The 22,320-nt window shown below is 40.6% G+C and overlaps 1 protein-coding gene across 4 annotated transcripts in view; it reads left to right on the top strand.

The window, feature by feature from the left end:
• HSD11B1 (hydroxysteroid 11-beta dehydrogenase 1) overlaps positions 1-22,320 on the top strand; it is a 64,720-nt gene that overhangs the window by 18,557 nt on the left and 23,843 nt on the right. For 3 of the 4 annotated variants that reach the window (XM_055319236.1, XM_055319237.1, XM_055319235.1), the window contains exons 2-5: positions 18,631-18,744; positions 19,478-19,608; positions 20,575-20,686; positions 20,819-21,004. In XM_055319236.1, coding sequence (XP_055175211.1) covers positions 18,657-18,744; positions 19,478-19,608; positions 20,575-20,686; positions 20,819-21,004 — 517 coding nt within the window. In that variant the 5' untranslated portion in view covers positions 18,631-18,656. The remainder of the gene's footprint in view (positions 1-18,630; positions 18,745-19,477; positions 19,609-20,574; positions 20,687-20,818; positions 21,005-22,320) is intronic. The other variant, XM_055319238.1, reaches the window with a different exon arrangement.

The raw sequence follows: 22,320 nt of genomic DNA, 5'->3' as shown, positions 1-22,320 counted from the left end.
TGTGAGGCTCTACGTGTGGCCATGACTTCCCCCAGGCTGCATAGACCACTCTACTCTGAGTTTTGTCTGGATGCATAGACACATTATTAGAACCATTACCAACCCAGCCAACCGTCCAAATTTAAAACGATGGTGACACATTCTGTGTCTCATTGGTATGACCACGTAGCATCCATCCTTGTTCCCTCTTTGAGCCTGGAGGATGCCGTTTGGCACAGGGAAACTCTTTTTTTTTTTTTTAAGATTTTATTTATTTATTCATGAGAGATACACAGAGGGAGGCAGAGAGATAGACAGAGGGAGAAGCAGGTTCCTCGCAGGGAGCCTGATGCAGGACTTGATCCCAGGACCCCGGGATCATGACCTGAGCTGAAGACAGATGCTCAACCGCTAAGCCACCCAGGCATCCCAGGAAACTCTTAATAAGTACACTGCCAAAGCCCTAAATGACATTCAAAATAGCATCTCCCTACTAAATACTGAAGTAACACAAATGCAAAAAGCAGTTTTACAAAATAGAATGGCAGTCGATGTTTTAACTGCTGCACGAGGTGGAACTTGTGCTAGTTTAAAAACAGAATGCTGCGTGTGCGTTCCAGATGATCACAAAAACATTTCTGGGTTTCTAACTGACTTGAAATTGGTGCTTTAAACAATACTTCTCGTTCCTTAAATGATTGGTTGAGCTCCTGCACTGGCAGAGGATTTCTGTCAACTATCAAAAGACTTCTATTTGGGCTTCTTTTTTCTTTTTGTTATTCTAATCAGGTTTTGCTGTTTTCTCCCACTTCTCTCCACCTGATGTTGAGACTCGTTTCCTGCCATAACTTCAAGCCAACATATGCTCCTTTCCACTCGGGAAGACCCACACGTGTGGTCTCCCTTGAATTCAGCTGCCTCTGCCTTTCATAGCTTCTATATGTAAAGCCTCCAACTGCCCAATGTTGACCCACAGGTAGGGACATCGCTATGCCCCTATTTGGCAGGAGGAAGTTATTGAAGATAAGACCTTCCACCTTCAGCAACCTTAAAGATCTAAAGGTCAGAAATATTCAGGGGTGAATGATGTGGGAAACAAAGACAAAAGAAAAGTTAAATTTCCTTACTGCTTACAGCCCATTGACAAGTCCCTGAAACAGGCAGAGTGACCTTCCTCTGGGAGCTCAGCTGCCTCAATGTGGACACTCATTAAGGCAAAAGGCAGTCCTAGGCCGCCCCCTCAGGACCCTGAGTCTACTTTAAACATATAAAAATTCCTTTATAATTTGGAAGTTTGGAAACTTCCTTTACCTCTACCCCCCAAGATAGATGTTAGCAATCATCCTCCAAGCATAAGGCCCACTGATAGACATCTGAAGGGTCTCATGACTGAGTTTTTACTAAACAGTGATAAATGAACTTTTCCTGAAAATAGCCCCCTCAGGGTCCTGGAAATCTTGTTTCCAAAATACCTTGGAGGTTTGTGCTGTCCCTAACGCCCTCCCAACTTAAAAGTATATAATTGGCTACTTCTCATGACCCCAGGGCAGCTCTCTCTGCCCACAGGTCCTGTCCCTGTGCTTTAATAAAGCCACAATTTTGCACTGAGGACATTCTCAAGAATTATTTCTTAACCATTTGCTCTGAACCCCATTTCCACATCACCAGAAACCCAAAGCTTTGGCTAAAGCTGTTAGGGTGAATACAAGATTTTTTCCTTTTGTCTTATTCTGTGTGCTAAGAGCTTGGCTTTGTGACCAGTGAGAATATTCTTCTCAGTGGCCAGTTGAAAAGACTGGGGATCTAAACCTGACTCTCTCTCCCCCTCCCCGCCCCACCTTTCATCCTGTGCCTTGCCACCTTTCATTGGTGTTTGTTATGAGAAGTTCTAGCCCATAGGAACCTTTGTCCTCTCAACCTTCATTGCTTATGAGTGCTAGAAAGTCCCATTCCAATAGCACTTTCCTGGTGTCACAGATGAGCCATCTATGACTGGAGGTGTCTTATTGGTGAGGGAACAGAAGGCTAGTTGAGGACAAAGCACAAGCTGACACCCTGCAAACCCTCCCCCCCTCAACACACACACACACACACTCCTAGGTGGGATATGTATGACATTCCTCTAGGAAACTCCCAACTGTCTTATTGTTAATGCCATGCTAGAAGGGAAACAATCTTAACTTGACAATGGCGAGGCCTCCAGCATCTTGTAAATCGTCTTCATTTAGCATATGAAGTTTCTTTTGAAAATCTCCCTTTTCCTTACCTCTCCCAACTCCCAAGTATATAATCAGCTACCCCTTACAACCCTGGCACAGCAGCTCTTTAATAAAGCCACCTTTTTGCACTAAAGACATCTTGAGAAATCTTTCATGGTTGTCAGCTCTGGACCTCACCCCACCAAAACTCACCTGCCTTTTTTTTTTTTTTACCTGCCTTTATTTATTTATTCATGAGAAAGAGAGAGAGAGAGAGAGAGAGAGAGAGAGAGAGAGGCAGAGACAGGCAGAGGGAGAAGCAGGCTCCATGCAGGGACCCCGACGTGGGAGTTGATCTCGGGTCTCCAGGATCACACCCTGGGCTGAAGGCAGCGCTAAACTGCTGAGCCACCCGGGCTGCTCTCACCTGCCTTTTAGAACTACATCATTATGATTTCGTGGGAGACCAGAGGTGCCATTTTCAGTACACCATCCTTACTGCCTGTGCAGGGAAGACCTTTTCTTTCTTAAACTAATCCTGGGAATAAACTTTTGGATCATGGGGGTGGCATCATCTATGCCCTGTTTTTTTTTTTTAAGATTTTATTTATTTATTTATGAGAGACACAGAGAGAGAGGCAGAGACATAGGTAAAGGGAGAAGCAGGCTTCCCACAAGGATCCCAATGCGGGACTAGATCCCAGATCCCAGGATCAAGCCCTGAGCGTGAAGGCAGATGCTCAACCACTGAGCCACCCAGGTGTCCCATCTATGCACTCTTTGAATGCCTCTTGTGTCTTTGGTGAAGCCATTCAAAGGCTTATTGGTTTGCATCGCTCTTAGTAGATCCTGCTTCTCAATGGCCAGATGATGAATCCTTTAAATTGGCTATATTGGGATCCCTGGGTGGCCCAGCGGTTTGGCGCCTGCCTTTGGCCCAGGGCGCGATCCTGGAGACCCGGGATCGGATCCCACGTCGGGCTCGCGGTGCATAGAGCCTGCTTCTCCCTCTGCCTGTGTCTCTGCCTCTCTCTTTCTCTGTGTGTGTGACTATCATAAATAAATAATAAAATAAGTAAATAAAATAAATTGGCTATATTTAAAAGAAAAATTTTCTTTACAGAGAGTTCTCAGTTGTCTTATTAGTAGAACAGCTAGCCTTAGGGATTCCTTTGACAAAAGAACAAATTAGACTTAAGACAAAAATAAATGTCCACATTCAGTGCAAAATTTCCTAAAATCTACCTGTTTTTAACTTCCCTTTCCCTATGAGATGTACAGCCTATTCTCTAGGTTCAAAGTATGCAGGTTGTAAATGCTGTATTCAGTATTCAGGTGTAAATGCTGAATGCCAGGAAATGAACTTAATAAAAGCACCCAAGTTTGGCAGTGAGGCTGGCTTTGATCCTACCTCCCGGGGTTCTATAATCAGGATCTGCCAGCTTTAGGCATTCTTGTGCCATGGCCTTTCCAGGTGTATCCTAGATCCCCCACTGCAGAAGAATTCTTTCCTCTGGGTAGCAGCAGATCTTTTTAAATTGTAAAGCCTTTTTTTTATCCCCCCTGGAAAAATCCTACCAAATTTAGAGAGGAATTGGTTGATGACTATTCATAACCTCCCTTTCACAGAGGAAACAGGACCAAAATTTCTCCTAGGCCCTCCTACAAATGATCTCAAAAGGCTAATATTCAGGGACTAATAGAAGCCAAGGTTAAATTGTGTACCCAAGAAAAACGCTTATGTTGAAATGCTTTATATAGATTTTACAAAAGCATAAGTCTTTGATTCCCATTTTACTTAAAAATCCCCCTGATATAAAGAAGCAAATTTAGTTTAAAAAGGAGGCCAGTCCCTTGATATTCAGGCTCTAATCCAGTTCTTTGGGGGAATTAGCAACAACTGTCTTTGTCTTACAAAGCTCAAAAAAAAAAAAAAAAAAAAAAACCAGAAATGCAACGCTAAAAATAGAAGTCAAAGCCCACCCATCTTTACTAATCCCCAAACCTCACATATTCCTTTCAAAATGTTTGTAGCTATAAACAGAATATCAAACAAAATTCCCTTGTATTTTTTTTTAAAAAAAGGTGAATTGTTCATAGCAATTACCCTGAAATTCAAGGGGAAAAAACATTTTGCATTCTTTCTCTGTCCCTTGAAATTTTAAATATTATCATGTCTTTGAAAAGCAAATACAGCCCACTTGTACTGGAGACCGAAGGAAAAAAGGGGGGGGGGCTTTTTAAAACAAAAACTGCTAAAATGGCTCTAATGCCCAGACTCCAACACCTCTAATAATAGGGAGATATGCTCCTAGTCTCTACCTTGGAGAGAACTTGGATACTTACTCTGTGTCCTTGTGAGGCAAATTTTGTACCATTTTCTCTAGGACCTAAAGCTATACTTTTTTCTTTTTTTTTAAGATTTTATGTATTTATCTGAGAGAGAGTGAGAGCCAGAGAGATCACAGAGGGAGAGGAAGGGGGAGAAGCAGACTCAGCTGCTGAGCAGGGAGCCCTACTCAGGGGCTCCATCCCAGGACCCTGAGATCACAATGACCTGAGCCCAACACAGATGCTTTGGCTGAGCCACCCAGGTGCCCCCTGAAATACAAACTTAAGAGGGTTTTTCATCAAGAAAAAAGAAATAGAGGGAGGTATTTAAAAATGGGGTTTTTCTGTCCTCTCCACAAATATTAGTGAAAACAAAAGCTCTAAGATTTTGTTTCTATCTCAGTGTGTGTCCATATATGTTGGAAATATGAGATATTTTCTTTACCTCCAGGCGGTATTGCTAAAATTATTGGCCAAAAAGCTCTTTTAGTTGGTTGAAGGCAAGCATTTGTAAAACTTGGACATTCTAAAACTCAGAAAGGGAAACTAACTCAAATGCTTTTCCAGTTCACATGATCTGGGAAAATATTCAGTATTATAGAGCTGATTTGAAGTTGCTAGTTTAATGAAAATGGATTTATCTTTAGAGTTATCAGCATTAAATGTAAAACTTTCATTCTACCTATCTTTACTGAAAGTCAAATGAGTTCATGGGATATTTCTGTTGCAAAATTTCTTAAAAGAAAAAATAATCTTCAGATAATCATGGACTTTGTCTAATGCCTCATGATGTTTTGTGGGTAATCTAAACACAATTGTTAAGAACAAGTAAATTAAACACATGTAAATAAGATTAAAAGGTTTGTAGGTAAACTTTTAAATAGCTTCCAAAATCTTCCATAACCTGAAACTTCATAAACTTTTGCTAAGTTAAATGACACATTGTTATATTTTTTAAACATCTAGATCATTTCCAAATCAGATAAAATAATAAAACATTAAATACTGAACATTTGTTTAACTATTTTTGTCTTATTACAGAGAAACTAAAGATAAATTCAAGTCTGCTAGTAAACATGATTTGTGCTTTAATGAAAGATTGTACTATGAAAAAGCACACGTTTCTAGAAATTATAAAATGTATTCATAAATTTGCCAACCTAAAGAATACTGGTATAATAGCTCACAAATTGCTTACTATATAGTTTTCATTAGAAATTAAGGTTTCTAAGAGAAATTTTTTAATAAATATAATTAAGGCTACTGAAAATAATAAAGGAAATAACTTTGTATGCAAGGAAAGTAAGACGTGTGTCTGGGGATAAAAAAAAAAAAAAGGAAGCATGAGGAATGGGAACACATTTTTGTTGAGGGAAAAGAAAGGAATTTTGTCCTAAAGTGAGGCTGGTTATTTAAAGAGGGAAAACTTAGAACAAAATCCGAATGTAACCATGTTGCAGAAGATTTACAGAAAAAGAATCTGGAAAGGAATTTTATGTGTGGTTAGTATTGGCTAAGATTAGAGACAATTTAAGCAAGTAAATGAGTAATATTAAAAATACACTGAAGCAAAATTAAAATTTTGTCTTTCTCTTTGATAAAAGGACAAAGTTTTCTTGAACTATTGGTCTGCTCTTAATAAGAAGTTATACACAAAAGTTTTTCTTTACCTTTAAAGTTATCCTCCCGGAAAACAAGCACTGTGTATTTTGCCAAAATAATTTCCTTTATTTATCAAGTCTGATTACTTAAGAAAACTGAGTCTTAATATTTAAAAGGCTAACTAACCTTCTGTATTTGCCTTTAAAATCTTTTATTGTCAATTTGGTTGAATATATAGTAAACTATTGTTTCATAATAATTTATGAACCCAAAATGAAGTTCTAAAATGAAATCTTTTGACCACAATCTACCTGGAGTGTTCCAGAGCACTCCTGGAACATTCCAAAGATTTTGAGAGAAATTAAATTAAGGAGGCTTATTTGGCATATTAAATTACAGGGGAAACATTGTCAAATAAGTAATACTAAATCCTCTTGGGTTATATTTATGTAGATATTTTATTAAACTAAGCTTCTAAAAATTGTATGAAACTTCTAGAAATCTGATGTGCTAGTATGTTATTATCTTGGAGTGCTGTATGTCACAGTAATAACCAAATTTATTTGTCGATTGCATTGTAATGAAGTCTAATCAGATCTTTAACTATGGTCATTTGTAGGTCTTGTCATTTATAGTTACTGGTTTACTTCAATGCTGTTGCAAATGTGTTTCATTTTAAGTGAGATTCATAGAAAATCTCTGAGTACAGGGCAGGTTTCTAAGAGCATAAAATTGAACTAGGTAAGAATTTCCAAAACTAGCAGAAAAACGAGATTCAAAGAATTAATAACTTGGGACTGAATGAAGAGGATAATTGTCATTTTTATAAAAAATTTTATTTATTCATGAGTGACAGAGAGAGGCAGAGACACAGACAGAGGGAGAAGCAGGTTCCATGCAGGGAGCCTGATGTGGGACTTGATCCCAGGACCCCAGGATCACAACCTGAGCTGAAGGCAGCACTAAACCTCTGAGCCACCCAGCTGCCTGATAATTGTCATTTTTATAACTTTTGGTTTAAAACATTGCTCACATTTTAAAATATTTTGTTTTTCTAAATTTCAGGAAACTTTTTCCCTTAAGCTGACTGACCTATAGCAATGTGATAAATTATACTTTTGTGTGTTTTTCTTTTGTTTTGTTTTGTTTTTTAAATTATACTTTTGTATAATTGGTTGAAACATTTATCTTTTCCTCCCAACTGCGTCTCTCCAAAATTTAAATGTCTCAGTGAGTATTATATTTTTATGGCAATATATTTATTTGCGGAAGTTTGATAAGAAACTATTCTCCTTATAACAAGATATAATTACAAATATTGGTTATATTACCAAGACTTGGACTAGAATGTCATATTTTAGGGAGACATACATAGACTCAGGTATGACCAGACAACTTTAAGGAACTAAGGCTGACCTTATAGACCCGATAAAGTCTCTTGGAAATATCAGCCTGGTACCTTGCTTTCAGACTTCCCAGCAGCCTATGTGGTGAGTAAAGTCACTTCGTGACAGGTACAGAAACTTCAGAATATTCTGGGGACTTCAAGAAGAGAAAAAGTAACCCAAAGTCACAGGTATTGCAGGCAAAGTCTGATGGCAAGTATTTGACTTGGCCTCTAGCCTCAAAAGACTGTTAAGGATTCAATCTAGATACATCTTTTTTTTTAATTTTTATTTATTTATGATAGTCACACACAGAGAGAGAGAGAGGCAGAGACATAGGCAGAGGGAGAAGCAGGCTCCATGCACCAGTAGCCCGACGTGGGATTCGATCCCGGGTCTCCAGGATGGCGCCCTGGGCCAAAGGCAGGCGCCAAACCGCTGCGCCACCCAGGGATCCCTCAATCTAGATACATCTTATGAAAACTTTCAACAAAACAGGTTTTTATTTTTTTTTTAAGTTTTATTTACTTTAAGAATCTTTACACCTCACCTGTGACTTGAACCCATGAGTCCAAGATCAAGGGTTGCACAGTCTTCTGACTGAGCCAGCCAGGTGCCCCAAAACAGGTTTTTAAAAAGCCTATAATGAATGGCCAACTGCTATTCTTGCTGCTTTTATATAAATTATCAGGCCAAGGATTTTTTGTTTGCTAGCTTGCTTGTTTTTGAAACTAGACTTATTTTGCAAGCAAATTATTCAACTATCTTTGGTAGAAATGGGGGTGACTATAGAGAGAAAATAGCTTTCAACAAGAGAGCTGAGTAGTAAATATTAGATTCTAATACTGTTCAGTATAAACTGGACTAGATCCTGATGTCTCCTAGTGTCCTCCAATGCCTGACTATAACCCTCCAAACTAATGTTTTTGATTTTTCTCCTACTTCCTGAGTTGGATTCATTTGAGAACTAAATGCTGTTTTTCCTGAAGCCCTGCAAACTGAGTATGAACAACTTGATGTAGACTTCAGAGAAATCACCACCGCAGCACACATATAGGCCATCTTCATGCCTGCCACTCTATGGGCAAAAATCTCACCAAAGACATTCAAACTACAAACCAGGAAAATCTGTTCCTGGCTGCTCTCACGGTATCTGAAGGCACTTCAAGCTTGACATCTAGAAATCTTTTCTACTAACTACCCTCAGAACTCAGAAACTGGTTTATAACTTGATTCAATCATTAACCATTGCTTTTCTTTTGTTTCCATAGAAATGCCTCTTATTGAATACCTAATTGCTTGAACCATAGGCCTAACTTTGAGGACACAACTGGATGACCACCTCCTGAAATGAGTTTAGCTACACTACACTGACCTATTGTCAGGACTGGTTCAGTGAGCTGAGACACTATCAGCTCAACTTTTAACGTGTGAAATGTCAGGGAAGTTTCAGAGGAAGGACCTGCAGACTGCCCCAAGATAGGCCACTTTGGCATGAACATTAATTTGAGTTAAAAGCAGTCAAAACTCAGCAGATTCAGGAAAAAGCTCTCTATCTACCCCTCAACTGCTTGCTTGTACCAGAAAGAGAGCTATAGAGGAGATTCGTCTTTACCTAAGAAACTTATCTGTTTAACAGGGCAATCTTTGTTTTCCAAACCATCTCCTTTAAACCTCCTGCGAATGCTCCACCTCCCCTCCACCTCCTTTGTATCTTTAGACCCCCACCCCTCTTCTTAGCTTCTCATGTTGCCTGTCTCTGGAATATCATGTCTGTGTGGATTCCCCATGTGTACAAAACTAAACCTGATTTTCTCCCAGTAATCTGTCTCACCTCGATTTCATGACTAGTCCAGCCAGAAGGACTTTGAAGAGCAGAGGAAATTCTATCCCACCTTCCACAGCCTCCATCATAGACTTCACTTTTTTAGGATTTTCTTTATTTTTAAAAAGATTTTATTTATTTATTATTGAGAGATAGTGACCAAGATAGCACAAGCAGAGAGGAGGGGGAGAAGCAGGCTCCATCCCAGGACCCTGGGATCATGACCTGAGCTGAAGGCAGATACTTATCCAACTGAGCTACTCAGGCGCACCCTCGCCATAGACTTCTATCATAATAGGCTATAGTAGCTCTTTATTCATTTCATTTACTGCCCTGTCTTCTTCTGGAGCATTTTATTTGCTTTTCACTCATAGGACCTGACCCAGAGTAAGTACTAAGTAAATATTATAGCAAGTGAAATCTCCCCTCTGCTACCATGTGGCATGTATGTCCCCTTTCCTCCTTCCTACTTAGGGCCCTTTTGGGGGGCTGCCAGCGGCCAGGCTGCTGGGCTTCATTGTGTGAAGGTGAATGAAGCAGTCTGACCTCTGCTATCAATAGCCATAGTCAAGAATGTTTTGTCCACACCTAAGGCTCAGTTTCCCAGTGTTCCCAGAGCTCTGTGCCACTTCTGGGACTTCCAGATAAAACACAGGATGCCAGGCAGCCCTGGTGGCACAGCAGTTTAGCGCCGCCTGCAGCCCGGGGTGTGATCCTGGAGACCCAGGATCAAGTCCTGCGTCTGGCCCCCTGTATGGAGCCTGCTTCTCTCTCTGCCTGTGTCTCTGTCTCTGTCTCTGTCTCTCTTTCTCTCTCTCTATGAATACATAAAACCTGAATTTCAGATAAACAATGAATAGTGTTTTAGTATCAGTATATCCCATTCCTTTATAAGGAAGGAAATTTTACCACTCTTTTTGGCACACTGATTATTCTAAGTTGGTTATTTTTAATAAACTGTGGGCACAAGAAAACCTCTGAAAACCAAGTATGAGTTACCTTTTTGTAAGAGACATTTACACGTATAGGAAAAATTCTCCATTTGTAAGAGAGTCTCTCTCTGTACTAGGAAGGAGGGGGTGACTAATTCTCTAGAAACTGTTATCAATGGAGAAAGCATTGACTTAAATGTGCATAACCACCTTACCCTTGAGTACTGTGCTCTTCCTCTTAACTTCCCATTGCTGACTTCCCACCCACAACATCTTTTGTCTTTAGCTAGAGATAGTATTTCAGGGGTAGCTTCAGCCTATTCAGGGAGTTTTCCTAAGTCTCTCCCATCCCTACAGGAGGCATACATGTTATTAAACTTTTGTTTTGACTTTCTCCTGTTAATCCGTCTTATGTCAATTTGATTCTTAGACTAGCTAGGGGAATCTTAAAGGGCATAGGAAAAATTTTCCTCCCAACACAATAGTTGAGATTATACATAGCCCCAAAATGTATTTGCTACTTATATATATCCATGGTTTATGAAGTTTTGGAATATAGGTGTGGTCCAGAGCCGATGATCAAGAAAGAATTCTTGAGATGTCTTTGATGCAAAATGGTGGTTTTTATTAAAGCACGGTACAGGACCCATGGGCAAGAAAAGCTGCTGCCCCAGGCTTGTGAGGAGTGGCTGATTATATACCTGCAGAGTTGAGGGAGGTAAGGAAAAGGGAGATTCCAAAAGGATTTTCATATGGTAAGGAGGACCTACAAGATACTGGAGGACTTGCCATTGCCAAGTTTAAGATTGCTTTCCCTCTAGCTAGGCATTAACATTAACACAACTGGAAGCTCCCTGAGGAATGTCACACATATCCCATCCTGGGTAGGGGTCGTTTGTGGGATATTAGCTGTCCTTTGTCCTCAGCTAGCCCTGTTCCCCATCAGTTTATATATATTTGTTGATTTTATAGCCTAAAAATAACTTATTCTGCACTTCAAATTTAACTGGGTGTCTTGTATTTCTATTTGCTAATCTGGCAAACTTAATTCCCACCAAACGGGAGTGGCTCCCCTCTAAAGCTGAAGCATGGGTTTCCTTTTTTTTTTTTTTTTTTTTTTTTGAAGCATGTGTTTCCTAAGGAAACCCTCTTGGCTGAAGCTTCCATGCCACTTTGATGTGCTTCCTGAAAGCTGGACTCTGAATGACCAAGAAAAAAACATGAGATGGGCCAAAGCTGTGTGAGCCATGTGGTTGCCTTGCTAGAGTCAGCCTTCTCACCTGTGTGGGCCTCTTCCATTGTTCCTCATGCTACCCGTGCTCTACCAAAGTTGCCAGGGAGTAACTTTTTCACTTACTGTAGGTGGGCCCTATCTCTCCTCCATGCTCAGATGCATTCCATAGCAGTTAGACCAAAGGAAAAACCTGAAAAACTGCAACTACAGCATGTTCAGAATTATCTCTATCCCACTCCCACTGAGAGGCAGGGAGCAGACCATGCTCTGGGCCTCATCATGTATCTGTTCTTTCCCAAGAAGTTCTTGGCTCTTCCACACAAATGGATTCCAGGTAGCCTGCCTCCACAGTCTCCCAGCCACAAACTCTATGTGACAGATGAAGACAGGACAGCACACATAAGGCAGTTTATCTCATTTCTATTCATTTTCTCTGGTCTTGAGATTCCGTTAGTTAGAAAAGATGAGAAAAATCTGTCCATTGGGAGTGGGGTCATGCAGAAGGGTTGACAAAGAAACTCTCCTCCACACCTCATTAGATATGCTGGAGAGGGAAAAGGAAAGGAAGGAGTGAGGAGGAACCTGTGCTATATTAGATAAAATTATATGAAGTGATGATTGTGTCCATCGCTAGGAGGAGATTTTGGCAGCTATGGCACAGACTGAGTTCCTAAAAGATCAGACCTGAGAAACTGGATTTGGGTGGGAGTGGGAAAGGTGAAGAGGAAAGGAGCATTTTATGCATTCTAATATGCTAAGATCCTCTCCTGTTTCAGCATGTTGGCAGTGTTTTCCCAGGGAAAGGAGAATCTCCAAAATGAAAGGGTTCACCTACCTTTTATTCTGAGGTCTTCCCATTCTTCCCCTGGTCGGATCAGCTTTCAAAAAAGGAGATCGTTTCACAAAGCTACTAAACAGTCCTCAAAAGCCCCTCAGCTGCTGCTGCCTCAGATATGACAGGTGCACCTTTCATGATCCAAATCCCTGGAAATTCCTCTTTGGCTGCCCCTCCTCACAGTCTCTCCACCCACAATTAGTCCTACCATATCTGGCCCATATCTCAAGGTCTCTTTCCCATAAATATCCTGCTCTTCCCACCTTGTTATTTCTTGACCCATTTATTCAGGTGAGAATGATCAAATCAGAACTCCTGGCTGGGCTGGGATAGGTACCCCCAGCTGAGAAGGACCCACTCTGAGTTTTTAAAAACTGCCAGGTTGCGTTTAGGTATTTCATGAAAAAGTCTGCTCCAAAATTTTTGTGCTTGATGCATTACAAAGGAGAGCCAGCATGAAGGAGTAGCTTCGTTGCCATGGCAGTGAAAGGAACTTTACTTGATTACTGAAAATATGACTCAAAACAAATGCTAGGTGAAACAGTCATATTTCCTTTTGTCTGTCTGTCTGTCTCTCTCTCTCTCTCTCTCTTTTTAACTTTGTTGAGAACCACTAGGAGAGGAGTAGGCAGCGGAGCTGATAGGTTCTAACCAGAATACTGAATCCCAGTGATTTCCCTGGATTAAATCAGGCGGCAGGAAGAGTAATCTTCCCATTGCTATAGCACCTCAGAAACACTAAACAGCAAAGTTCGTTGAATGCTTATTTTGGAGCTGGGCTAGGGGGAGAAGGAGAGAGACAAAGATAAAAAAATACCCAGTCCATATCCTCCCCGAGCTTACAAGCTAATAAGAGAACCAGGCCTGAAGATATGGACATACCGTGGATCAATGTTTATTACGTAATATGGTCAAAGTGAGGCACCATTGCAACCCTGAGACCCTCCTGAGGGTTTGAAAGGTCCACTATTTTTATAATCATATGAAGACATTATTTGCCCTTTTTTCTTTTTCATTCCTTCATGACTTTTCTAGAAGCTACAGGATGTGTGATAATACAAAACATAATACATGTATAGTTATATTTTCTTGAGTTTAAAAAAAAATTCTCAGTCTTGGGTGCTTGGCTGACTCAATCAGCAGAGCATGGAACACTTGATCTCAGGGTCATGAGTTCAAGCCCCATGTTAGGCACAGAGCTTACTTAAAAAAAAATTCTCAGTATTAATTTCTTTTAAAGGAATATCCACTTATTTAAAAAAAAATTTTTTTAAGTAGTCTCTACACCCAACGTGGGGCTTGAACTCACGACTCCAAGATCAAGAGTTGCATGCTCTACCAGTTGAGCCAGCCAGGTGCCCCCTCAGTTTCAATTTCTAATACATCAGTATCAATAGTAAAACCCACATATAGGTATACCTCATTTTATTGCTTTTTGCTTTATTGTGTTTTGCACATATTGTGTTTTTTTATAATTAAAGGTGTATGGCAGCCCTGCATCAAGCAAGTCTATCAGCAGTGTTGCTCACTTTGTGTCTCTGTGTTACACTTTGATCATTCTCATATTTCAGACTTTTTCATTATTATATTTGTCATGGTCTGTGATCAGTGATCTTTAATATTACTATCGTAATCGTTTTGGGGCTCCACAAACTGTGTTCATGTAAATATGACAACCTTAATCAAAAAATAGTGTTCCAACTCCTCACCGCCCGGCTGTTCCCTCATCTCTCTCCCTCTGTGATGGCCTCCCTACTGCCTAAGACACAACAATATTGAAATTAGGCCAACTAGTTACCCTACAATGACCTCCAAGTGTTCAAGTGAAAGGAAGAGGCACACATCTCTCACTTGTAAATCAAAAGCCAGAAATGATTAACCTTAATGAAGAAGGCATGTCGAAAGCCAAGATAGGCTTAAAGCTAGTACTCTTGTGCCAGTTGGCCCAGTTGTGGATTCAAGAGAAAAGTTCTTGAAGGAAATTAGCAATGCTGCTTTAGTGAATGATAAGAAAGCAAAATGGCCTTATTATTGATATGAAGAAAGTTTGAGTCATCTGAATAGAAGTTCAGTCATAACCTTCCCTTAAGCCAAAGCCTGATCCAGAGCAAGTCCCTAACTCTCTTCAATTCTGTGAAGGCTAAGAGGTGAGGAAGCTGCAGAAGGACCAGAGGTTGGTTCATAAAGTTTAAGGAAAGAAGCCATCTTCATAACCTAAAACTGCAAGGTGAAGCAGCAAGTTATCCAGAAGATCTAGAGAGAATAATTAATGAAGGTGACTATCCTAAACAACAGATTTTCTATGTAGACAAAACAGCTTTTGATTGGAAGAAGAGGCCATCTAGAGCTTTCATAGCTAAAGAGGAAAAGTCAATGCCTGGTTTCAAAGCTTCAAAGTACAAGCTAACTCTCTTGTTAAAGGCTAATGCAGCTGGTGACTTTAAATTGAAACCCATGCTCATGTACCATTCTGAAAATCCTAGGATCCTTAAGAATTATGCTAAATCTACCCTGCCTGTGCTCTATCGGTGGAACAACAAAGCCTGGGTGACAGCACATCCATTTACAGAATATTTTAAGTCCACTGTTGAAAACTACTGCTCAGGAAAAAAAAAATCTTTTCAAAATATTACTGTCCATTGGCAATGCACCTGGTCACCTAAGGGACTCTTATGGAGACATATAAGGAGATTAATGTTGTTTTCATGCCTGCTAATACAATATATCCATTCTGCAGCCAATGGATCATCAAGGAGTTATTCTGACTTTCAAGTGTTATTACGTAAGAAATATATTTCAGATGCCTGGATAGCTCAGTTGGTTAAGCATCTGCCTTTGGCTCAGGTCATGATCCTGGAGTCCTGGGATCAGCCCTGCAATGGGGCCTCCTGCTTCTCCCTCTCCCTCTGCTGCTCCCCCTGGTTGTCCTCTCTCCCTCCCTCTCTAAAGTAAATAAATAAAATATATATTTAAAAAAAGAACATTCATAATTCACGGAAAGAGGTTCAAATATCAATATTAACAGGAATTTGAAAGAAGGTGATTCTATCTTTCATGGATGACTTTGAGGGATTCAAAACTTTAGTGGAGGAAGTAACAGCAGATGTGGTGGAAATAGAAGAAGAACTAGAATTAGCAGTGAAGCCTGATGATGTGGGTGAATTGGTTCAATCTCATGAGAATACTTAATGGATGAGAAGCTGCTTATTATGGGTGAGAAAAGAAAGTGGTTCCCTAAGAAGTATTCTATTCCTGGTGAAGCTGCTGTGAAGATTTTTGAGATAACAACAAAAGATTTAGAATATTGCATAAGCTTAGTTGATAAAGCAGCATCAGGTTTTGAGAGGCTTGATTCCAATTTTTGAAAGAAGTTCTGTGGGTAAAATGCCATCAAACAGTATTGTATACTACAGATAAATTATTCATGAAAAAAGGAGACAGTGTGACAAACTTTATTATTGTCTTATTTTAAGAAATTGCCATAGCCACCCAACCATCAGCAATCACCACCCTGATCTGTCTGTCAGCAGCCATTAGCATTGAGGTAAGACCCTCCATCAGCAAAAAGATGAAAACTAGCTAAAAACTCAGCGGATAGTTAACACTTTTTAGCAATAAAGTATTTTTCAGTAGACATTTTAGGGGAGCCTGTGTGTCTTAGTCAGTTAAGCATCTGCCTTTGGCTTGGGTCATGACCCTAGGGTCCTGGGATCCCGATGTTGGGCTCCCTCCTCAGTGAGGAGTCTGCTTCTCCCTCTCTGCCTGTAGTTCACCTTTTTTGTGCCCTCTCTCTCTGTCAAATAAATAAATAAAATAATTTTTTAAAAGGTATAGACATTTTAAAGACATAATGCTATTGCACACTAAATAGTATACTGTGTAGTGGAAACATAGCTTTTACATGCGCTGGGAAACCAAAAACTTTTGGACTGTGATATTGGCTTTATGGTGTGGGTCGGAAACCAAACACGCAATATCCTCAGAGTATGCCTCTGTGCAAAAATGGAAATACCCAATAATTTTTGAGATTGCAAAGGGATCCTGAGACCAAAAATTTTGAGAACTGCTAAGACTTAATATATCATCTACCATTACATGGTGTCCTCATTGCTCAGCAACACATTTTATTGGTTAAATTATTTCATTTGTTTCATGAAAATTACTTTATTGAATGCTTTCTCTGTATCCTTATTTTGTAGCACAATAACTAATTATTAAAATGTCTTTTTCTATGTCCCTGTTTGTGTCTAAATGCGTCTTTTGAGCAGCACAATGTGGACTTCATTTTTTAGTTCAGCCAGCAATCAGCAATAGTTGATGCATTTGTTTTATGTTCTACCACCTGCAGTTAATCTTACTGTTATTTTTGCTTTCTTTAAATTTATACTTTCTGTAGCGCACCTTAAGTTTTTTTTTAAAGATCTTATTAATTCATTCATGAGAGAGAGAGAGAGAGAGAGTAAGAGGCAGAGACACAGGCAGAGAGAGAAGCAGGCTCCATGCGGGGAACCCAATGTGGGACTTGATCCCAGATGAGCCAAAGGCAGATGCTTAACCACTGAGCCACCCAAGTGTCCCTGTAGTACACCTTAAAATCTTTTTTTTATCAGATAATAAAGTTCCCTCATCTATCTTTCTATCGTATCAGCAGCATCATATTTTAAAGCAACTTTTTATTGCTTTCTATAATTTTGCTATTCATAGGATAGTATTCAGAAAATAAAATTTTACATTTCCTTCCCTCTGGAGATGAAGATGGAGTCTAGTCTGTAATATGTCTTGGCAGCATAAAGTCTTTTATAAAATTATGCATATATACCTTGCAGTCCTGTCAGGATGTAAGGTAGCTTCCCACTTGAATTTTCTTCATTTTTTTTTCTACTTTGTCCTCCATAAATGTTGAGCACTAGCTAGCCCTCAACTGTTGTCAAATCTCCATTGTTTTCTGGAAGTGAACTTCACAGCTGTGAGGCTTTGTTGACACATTATTTCATCTCCTGTGGGTCTTAAATTATTTTCCCTTACCCTGAAGTGAGAACTCAGTGACTGTTCCCATATACTATGCTTTGGGTCATAACTCAATTTCTCTTAATCTTGTGTGAACCCCCTAACCCCTGCCCTCAACTCATATTCCTTCTCCCAAAACACAGGTACCCAATCTTATCCTAACAGTTAAGTGGTTTTCTTGACTCTTGATAATTTGCAGAATTCTATACTTGCCCTATGATGAGGGAATTTTTATGGCTGGTTAGTTGGTTTTAAGTTGAAAGACTTAACAGTAATATATCTTAAATTCTTTTTTTTTAAGGGTTGTTCCTTACTGAATTCTTGCTACAGACATACCAAAGTGGTTATTTCTGTATTTCTGTGATATATTCTAAATTACTATGGGTTTTCATCTCTGATCCTTTGATTCTTACTAGATCATTGTTTAGCTGGATGTGGGCTTTGGGGGCTAATTTTGGTTCAATAGTGCTAGTTATTTTTGCTCCTGGACCAGATCTCCTCTTCCCTACATCTTCATGTGTCTTGTTCCTCTATAGCATTTATAAACCCAGTTTAATAGCTTAGTGCCTTTTTTGTTTTTGGCACTCATTATTTCTTCTTTATTTGCTGTTAAAGTAATAAGTGTACGTTCCGTTGCACTTGCCTGAGAGTCTTGAACCAGTCTTGGGTTTCCCGCCATCTGGGTTCTGGCTGGCTTGCATTCCCCTTTGATGTTGTAATACTTGTTCATTGAACTTGAGTGTGGGGCTTATATGGCTTGTTTGCTTTTTTTCCCCCCAAGATGTGCACATTTTTTTCTTAAGCTTATTTTTCTGTTTTGTGCTGTTATTTTTAATTGCTTCCGACTGGGAGGTGGGGCCAAGAGTGAGATTTGGCTTCTATTTGGCTCTCTTTGCTATTACTCACATTTCCCCAGAAGCCCCGCACACACTTTCTCTCTGCCTTTGACATACCACTTTTGAAAGGCCGTTGATTCTTGGCATAAATGGTGTTAAGAGGAAGATGGGCTCTGGGTAGGGATGTTCAGGAATCCAGTCCTGTACAGTCATGAGCTTGGCCATCTGGAAGTCTCTTCTTGCTCAATGAAATGGAGTAAACATTGTCCATTATGAAATCCACCACACAGGCTGCCAGGGACGAATGGGATCCCACCCAAAGCCAATCGCTGCTCTGACAGGGAAATTGGCTAGCACTGCCTGAGACTACTCCAGCCTCCCCCGTCCCTGATGTCACAATTCAGAGGCTGCTGCCTGCCTAGGAGGTTGTAGAAAGCTCTGTAGGTTCTCTCTGTGTGTCCTACAGGGCTCCTCGGGCCAGGTCTCTGTCTGATGGCTTTTAAGAAAAAATATCTCCCCCCCCTTCTGGGGTTCTTCTTGGCCTACTACTACTATTCTGCGAATGAGGAATTCAGACCAGGTAAGTACCAATGTATCTAATTTTGGAGGAATAGATAAAAAACACAGGGGTGGCTGGAGTATTTCTGAGGATCAAGATTTGTTCCTGATCCTCAAAGTTGTTGAACCCTGAGGTGGGACTGTATTTCTGTGTCTTTCAGATGTGGGCTACGGGTAATAGCGGTGTGGAGAGGGGTAATTATGTAGCCAACAGATTGCCAAATAGTCCATGCTTTATTTGGCACCTTTAATGGAAAGCAATTTCAGATTCCCTGCAAAAAATGAGGGTAATTCCAAAATTTACAACACAGCCAGAAAATTGGGCTCTAAGGAGAGACTGATAAGTGGGAGGCAAGAAAGGACTCTGGAGTTGATGACTAAATAGAAGTGAGGGAAAATCCCTGGAATCTCTATGAGCACATGTGTTTTGATGACTTTTTGAGTTTTATTTCAATTGAGTAAAATTGGATGAGTCCAGAAATGTCTGGAACTTCATTGTTTTAGCTGAAGCATCTGTCTATGGACATTTTTAGGAAGGACAGCAAGAAGCCCTGTTTTGAGCAGTAAGCTATACCTCCATTTCAGAGCATGTTTATGAAAGACTTGAACTATTCCTTCATTGGTTTATGCAGTTTGAGAAAAGGTGATATGGGCTCATAACCTTTAGGCATTGAGAGAAGGCTGCCCACAACCAGAGTGGAAGGAAGACCACTGCCGAGTTGGGTATGGGCCTTACTGCCTTTTCGGTTTCACAGAGATGCTCCAAGGAAAGAAAGTAATTGTCACAGGGGCCAGCAAGGGGATTGGAGAACAGATGGCCTATCATCTGGCAAAGATGGGAGCCCATGTGGTGGTGACGGCAAGGTCTAAAGAAACTCTAAAGAAGGTGAGTGTTCTGTGCCCACAGACGTGGGCACATGCACTGCCTCATGTCCAGATGTATTATATACTCACATACACAGACCAACACACACAGAAGCTGGCACATCCATACACAGATGCAAACTCCCACACACAGGTTCAAACACCCATAGGAATATAAAAATAATGAATTTAAGTGTCTGTTCCTGTGCACACACACACACACATATATATGCTCATAGACATGCCTATGTGCACACATTTAAATATGGAATTATGGATTACATAGATATGTGCTCAGATACCAAAATTTTAGTACCTACTCATGATTTCATATTCTCATCCCCATTCAGACTCTCAGACACTTGCTTTCTCATATACTCAGACTCACAAACCCACAGATACAAACATTTACAAACTTAGGGCTACCCACATGGAAACTAGCATCCATACTAATAGTGAATTCAGATACATCTACTCACAGACACTCATAAGCACAAGTTATGAACTTAAACTCCAGCACCGTGATGATTTCTTTATTTACACCCTACCTGAAATACTTCAGACAGAGGACAAAGATCATGTCAGGTTGCCTTTAGCAACACACACACAAACACACACACACACACACACACATTCACTGAACTCACACTCACACACACATATCCCTATCATTTTTATCAAAACAGGGTTGTGAGCAACTTAATCATTTAAACCCCCATTACTGGAGTGTCTGGGTGGCTCAGTCAGTTAAATGTCTGCCTTCAGCTCAGGTCATGACCTTAGGGTCCTGGGATTGAGCCCCGTGTCAACAGGGAGCCTGCTTCTCCATCTCCCCTTACCTGTCTCCCCACCCACCCTCCCAGTTTGTGTTCTCTGTTCTCTCTCTCAAACAAATCTTTAAAAATAAATAAGTAAACCCCCATCACTTCAGAGCTTGCTCCCAAAATCTACAGCCAAGATTGACACCATTGCTGCTGTGTCCCTGCAGGTGGTATCCCACTGCCTAGAGCTTGGGGCAGCATCTGCACACTACATTCCTGGCACCATGGAGGATATGAACTTTGCAGAGCAATTCGTGGCCAAAGCTGGAAAGCTCATGGGTAAGGCTGCTTCTCCTCCCTCCTCTTCTGTACTATGCTCTACGGGTCACCAGGGAGCTTTGGGGAGGAGGAGAATGAGAGGAAGGGTATTACCCCAGATGGTTTCTCTCAACACAACCATCTCTCTTGCAGGGGGACTAGACATGCTCATCCTCAACCATATCACCAACACTTCTATGAATCTATTTAGTGGTGATATCCACTTGGTGCGCAGAAGCATGGAAGTCAACTTCCTCAGTTATGTGGTCCTGAGTGCTGCTGCCTTGCCTATGCTGAAGCAGAGCAACGGAAGCATTGTTGTCGTCTCCTCAAAGGCTGGTGAGTGGGGCAAGGACCAGTATGAAGGCAGGAGTGGGAGACACGCCAGGGATGGTACTGGGGGCTCTGCAGGGAATGTGAATTTTTACACACTTCTACATAGAGAAGTAACACAATATAAACTAACATCTTAAATAGTCACAGTGAAAAATCAACCAATCAGTCAATATTCGCAGTGAAATTAAGCAAAAGCTGTTTAACATCTTGTCCCTATGCATGACAGGCAGGCATATGAATGTGCGGCCTGGGTATGTCAACTCAAGGAGAAGCCTGCATGCTGAGTGAAAGAGACAGTTAAGAACAAGTGGGACTATAAGAAATAAGAGGCTATTCAAGGTATATGGGCTGCAAGATCCCTGGAAGTAACAGAGAAAGAGCAGTAATTCAGAGTGCCCATGAGAAACTTGGTTTGTGATCTACAAATGGAAGTCTAAATGGACATTGAGAGATTGTGGAGGTATAGCCCATCCTGATCCTAAGGTGAGAGATGTGGTCATGAGGGATAAAAATGATTTTGCTTCTGCCATGACCAAGAACGATAGGCTGGTGAAGTTAGTTGACACAAAGGTAGAATTGAGAGGTGGAATATTTTAACATATGGGTGTCTGATACGTGGGTTAAGCTAAGCCAAATGAGATGAAGAATAGAAAAAAATACACCATAGTAGCAGATCTGCCTAAATTGGGAGTGTTCTCCAAAATCTGGATTTATTGCCTTAAGGGTCCTGTTTAAACAACCAACGGGGTAGGAAGAGAGCGTTGCACAGAAATATTCATGAAGAGAACACTGTGTGATCAAGAGAGGTCATTGACACTTTGGGTGGGGATAGTATCAGAAGTTATTACCAATAAAAAGCTAGACGGTTTCCAGCTTGGGAGATTCATTTAGTCATGGGGCCAGGAGAGAAGTCCCACACCTATCTGTTGATTAGTCAGAAGGATGTAGCAAGCACCAGGATTAAAATCAGCAATCTAAACGTGGTTCCTGGCAATGTAAAAACAAATAACCTGAAGACTTTGAAATTCTTAAGTATTTCACAAACTTTTATTAGCTATTACTGTAACTAAGAACACCATCTATGTTGTAAAGAATTCTATTTCCTGGACAGGAAAGGCCTGCATAGTGATGGGATAAAAGGGCAGTGTGTCTGTGCTACCCGCCAAAGGAGTGATTGATATGCATCCCTGTGCTTCCCAGACAACACAGACTCCCAACCCCTCCCCAGACACAGCCTCTCTCCAAGCTGAAAGGAAGGGAGAGCTTCCGGATGCATACTGAGTGGGAGGGTGCTGGGCACATCCCCAATCCATCCTAGG

The sequence above is a fragment of the Nyctereutes procyonoides genome, unplaced genomic scaffold (assembly GCF_905146905.1).
Source record: "Nyctereutes procyonoides isolate TBG_1078 unplaced genomic scaffold, NYPRO_anot_genome, whole genome shotgun sequence".
In the NCBI taxonomy this organism is placed as follows: domain Eukaryota; kingdom Metazoa; phylum Chordata; class Mammalia; order Carnivora; family Canidae; genus Nyctereutes; species Nyctereutes procyonoides.
This window is presented reverse-complemented; position numbering and strand designations above follow the sequence as displayed.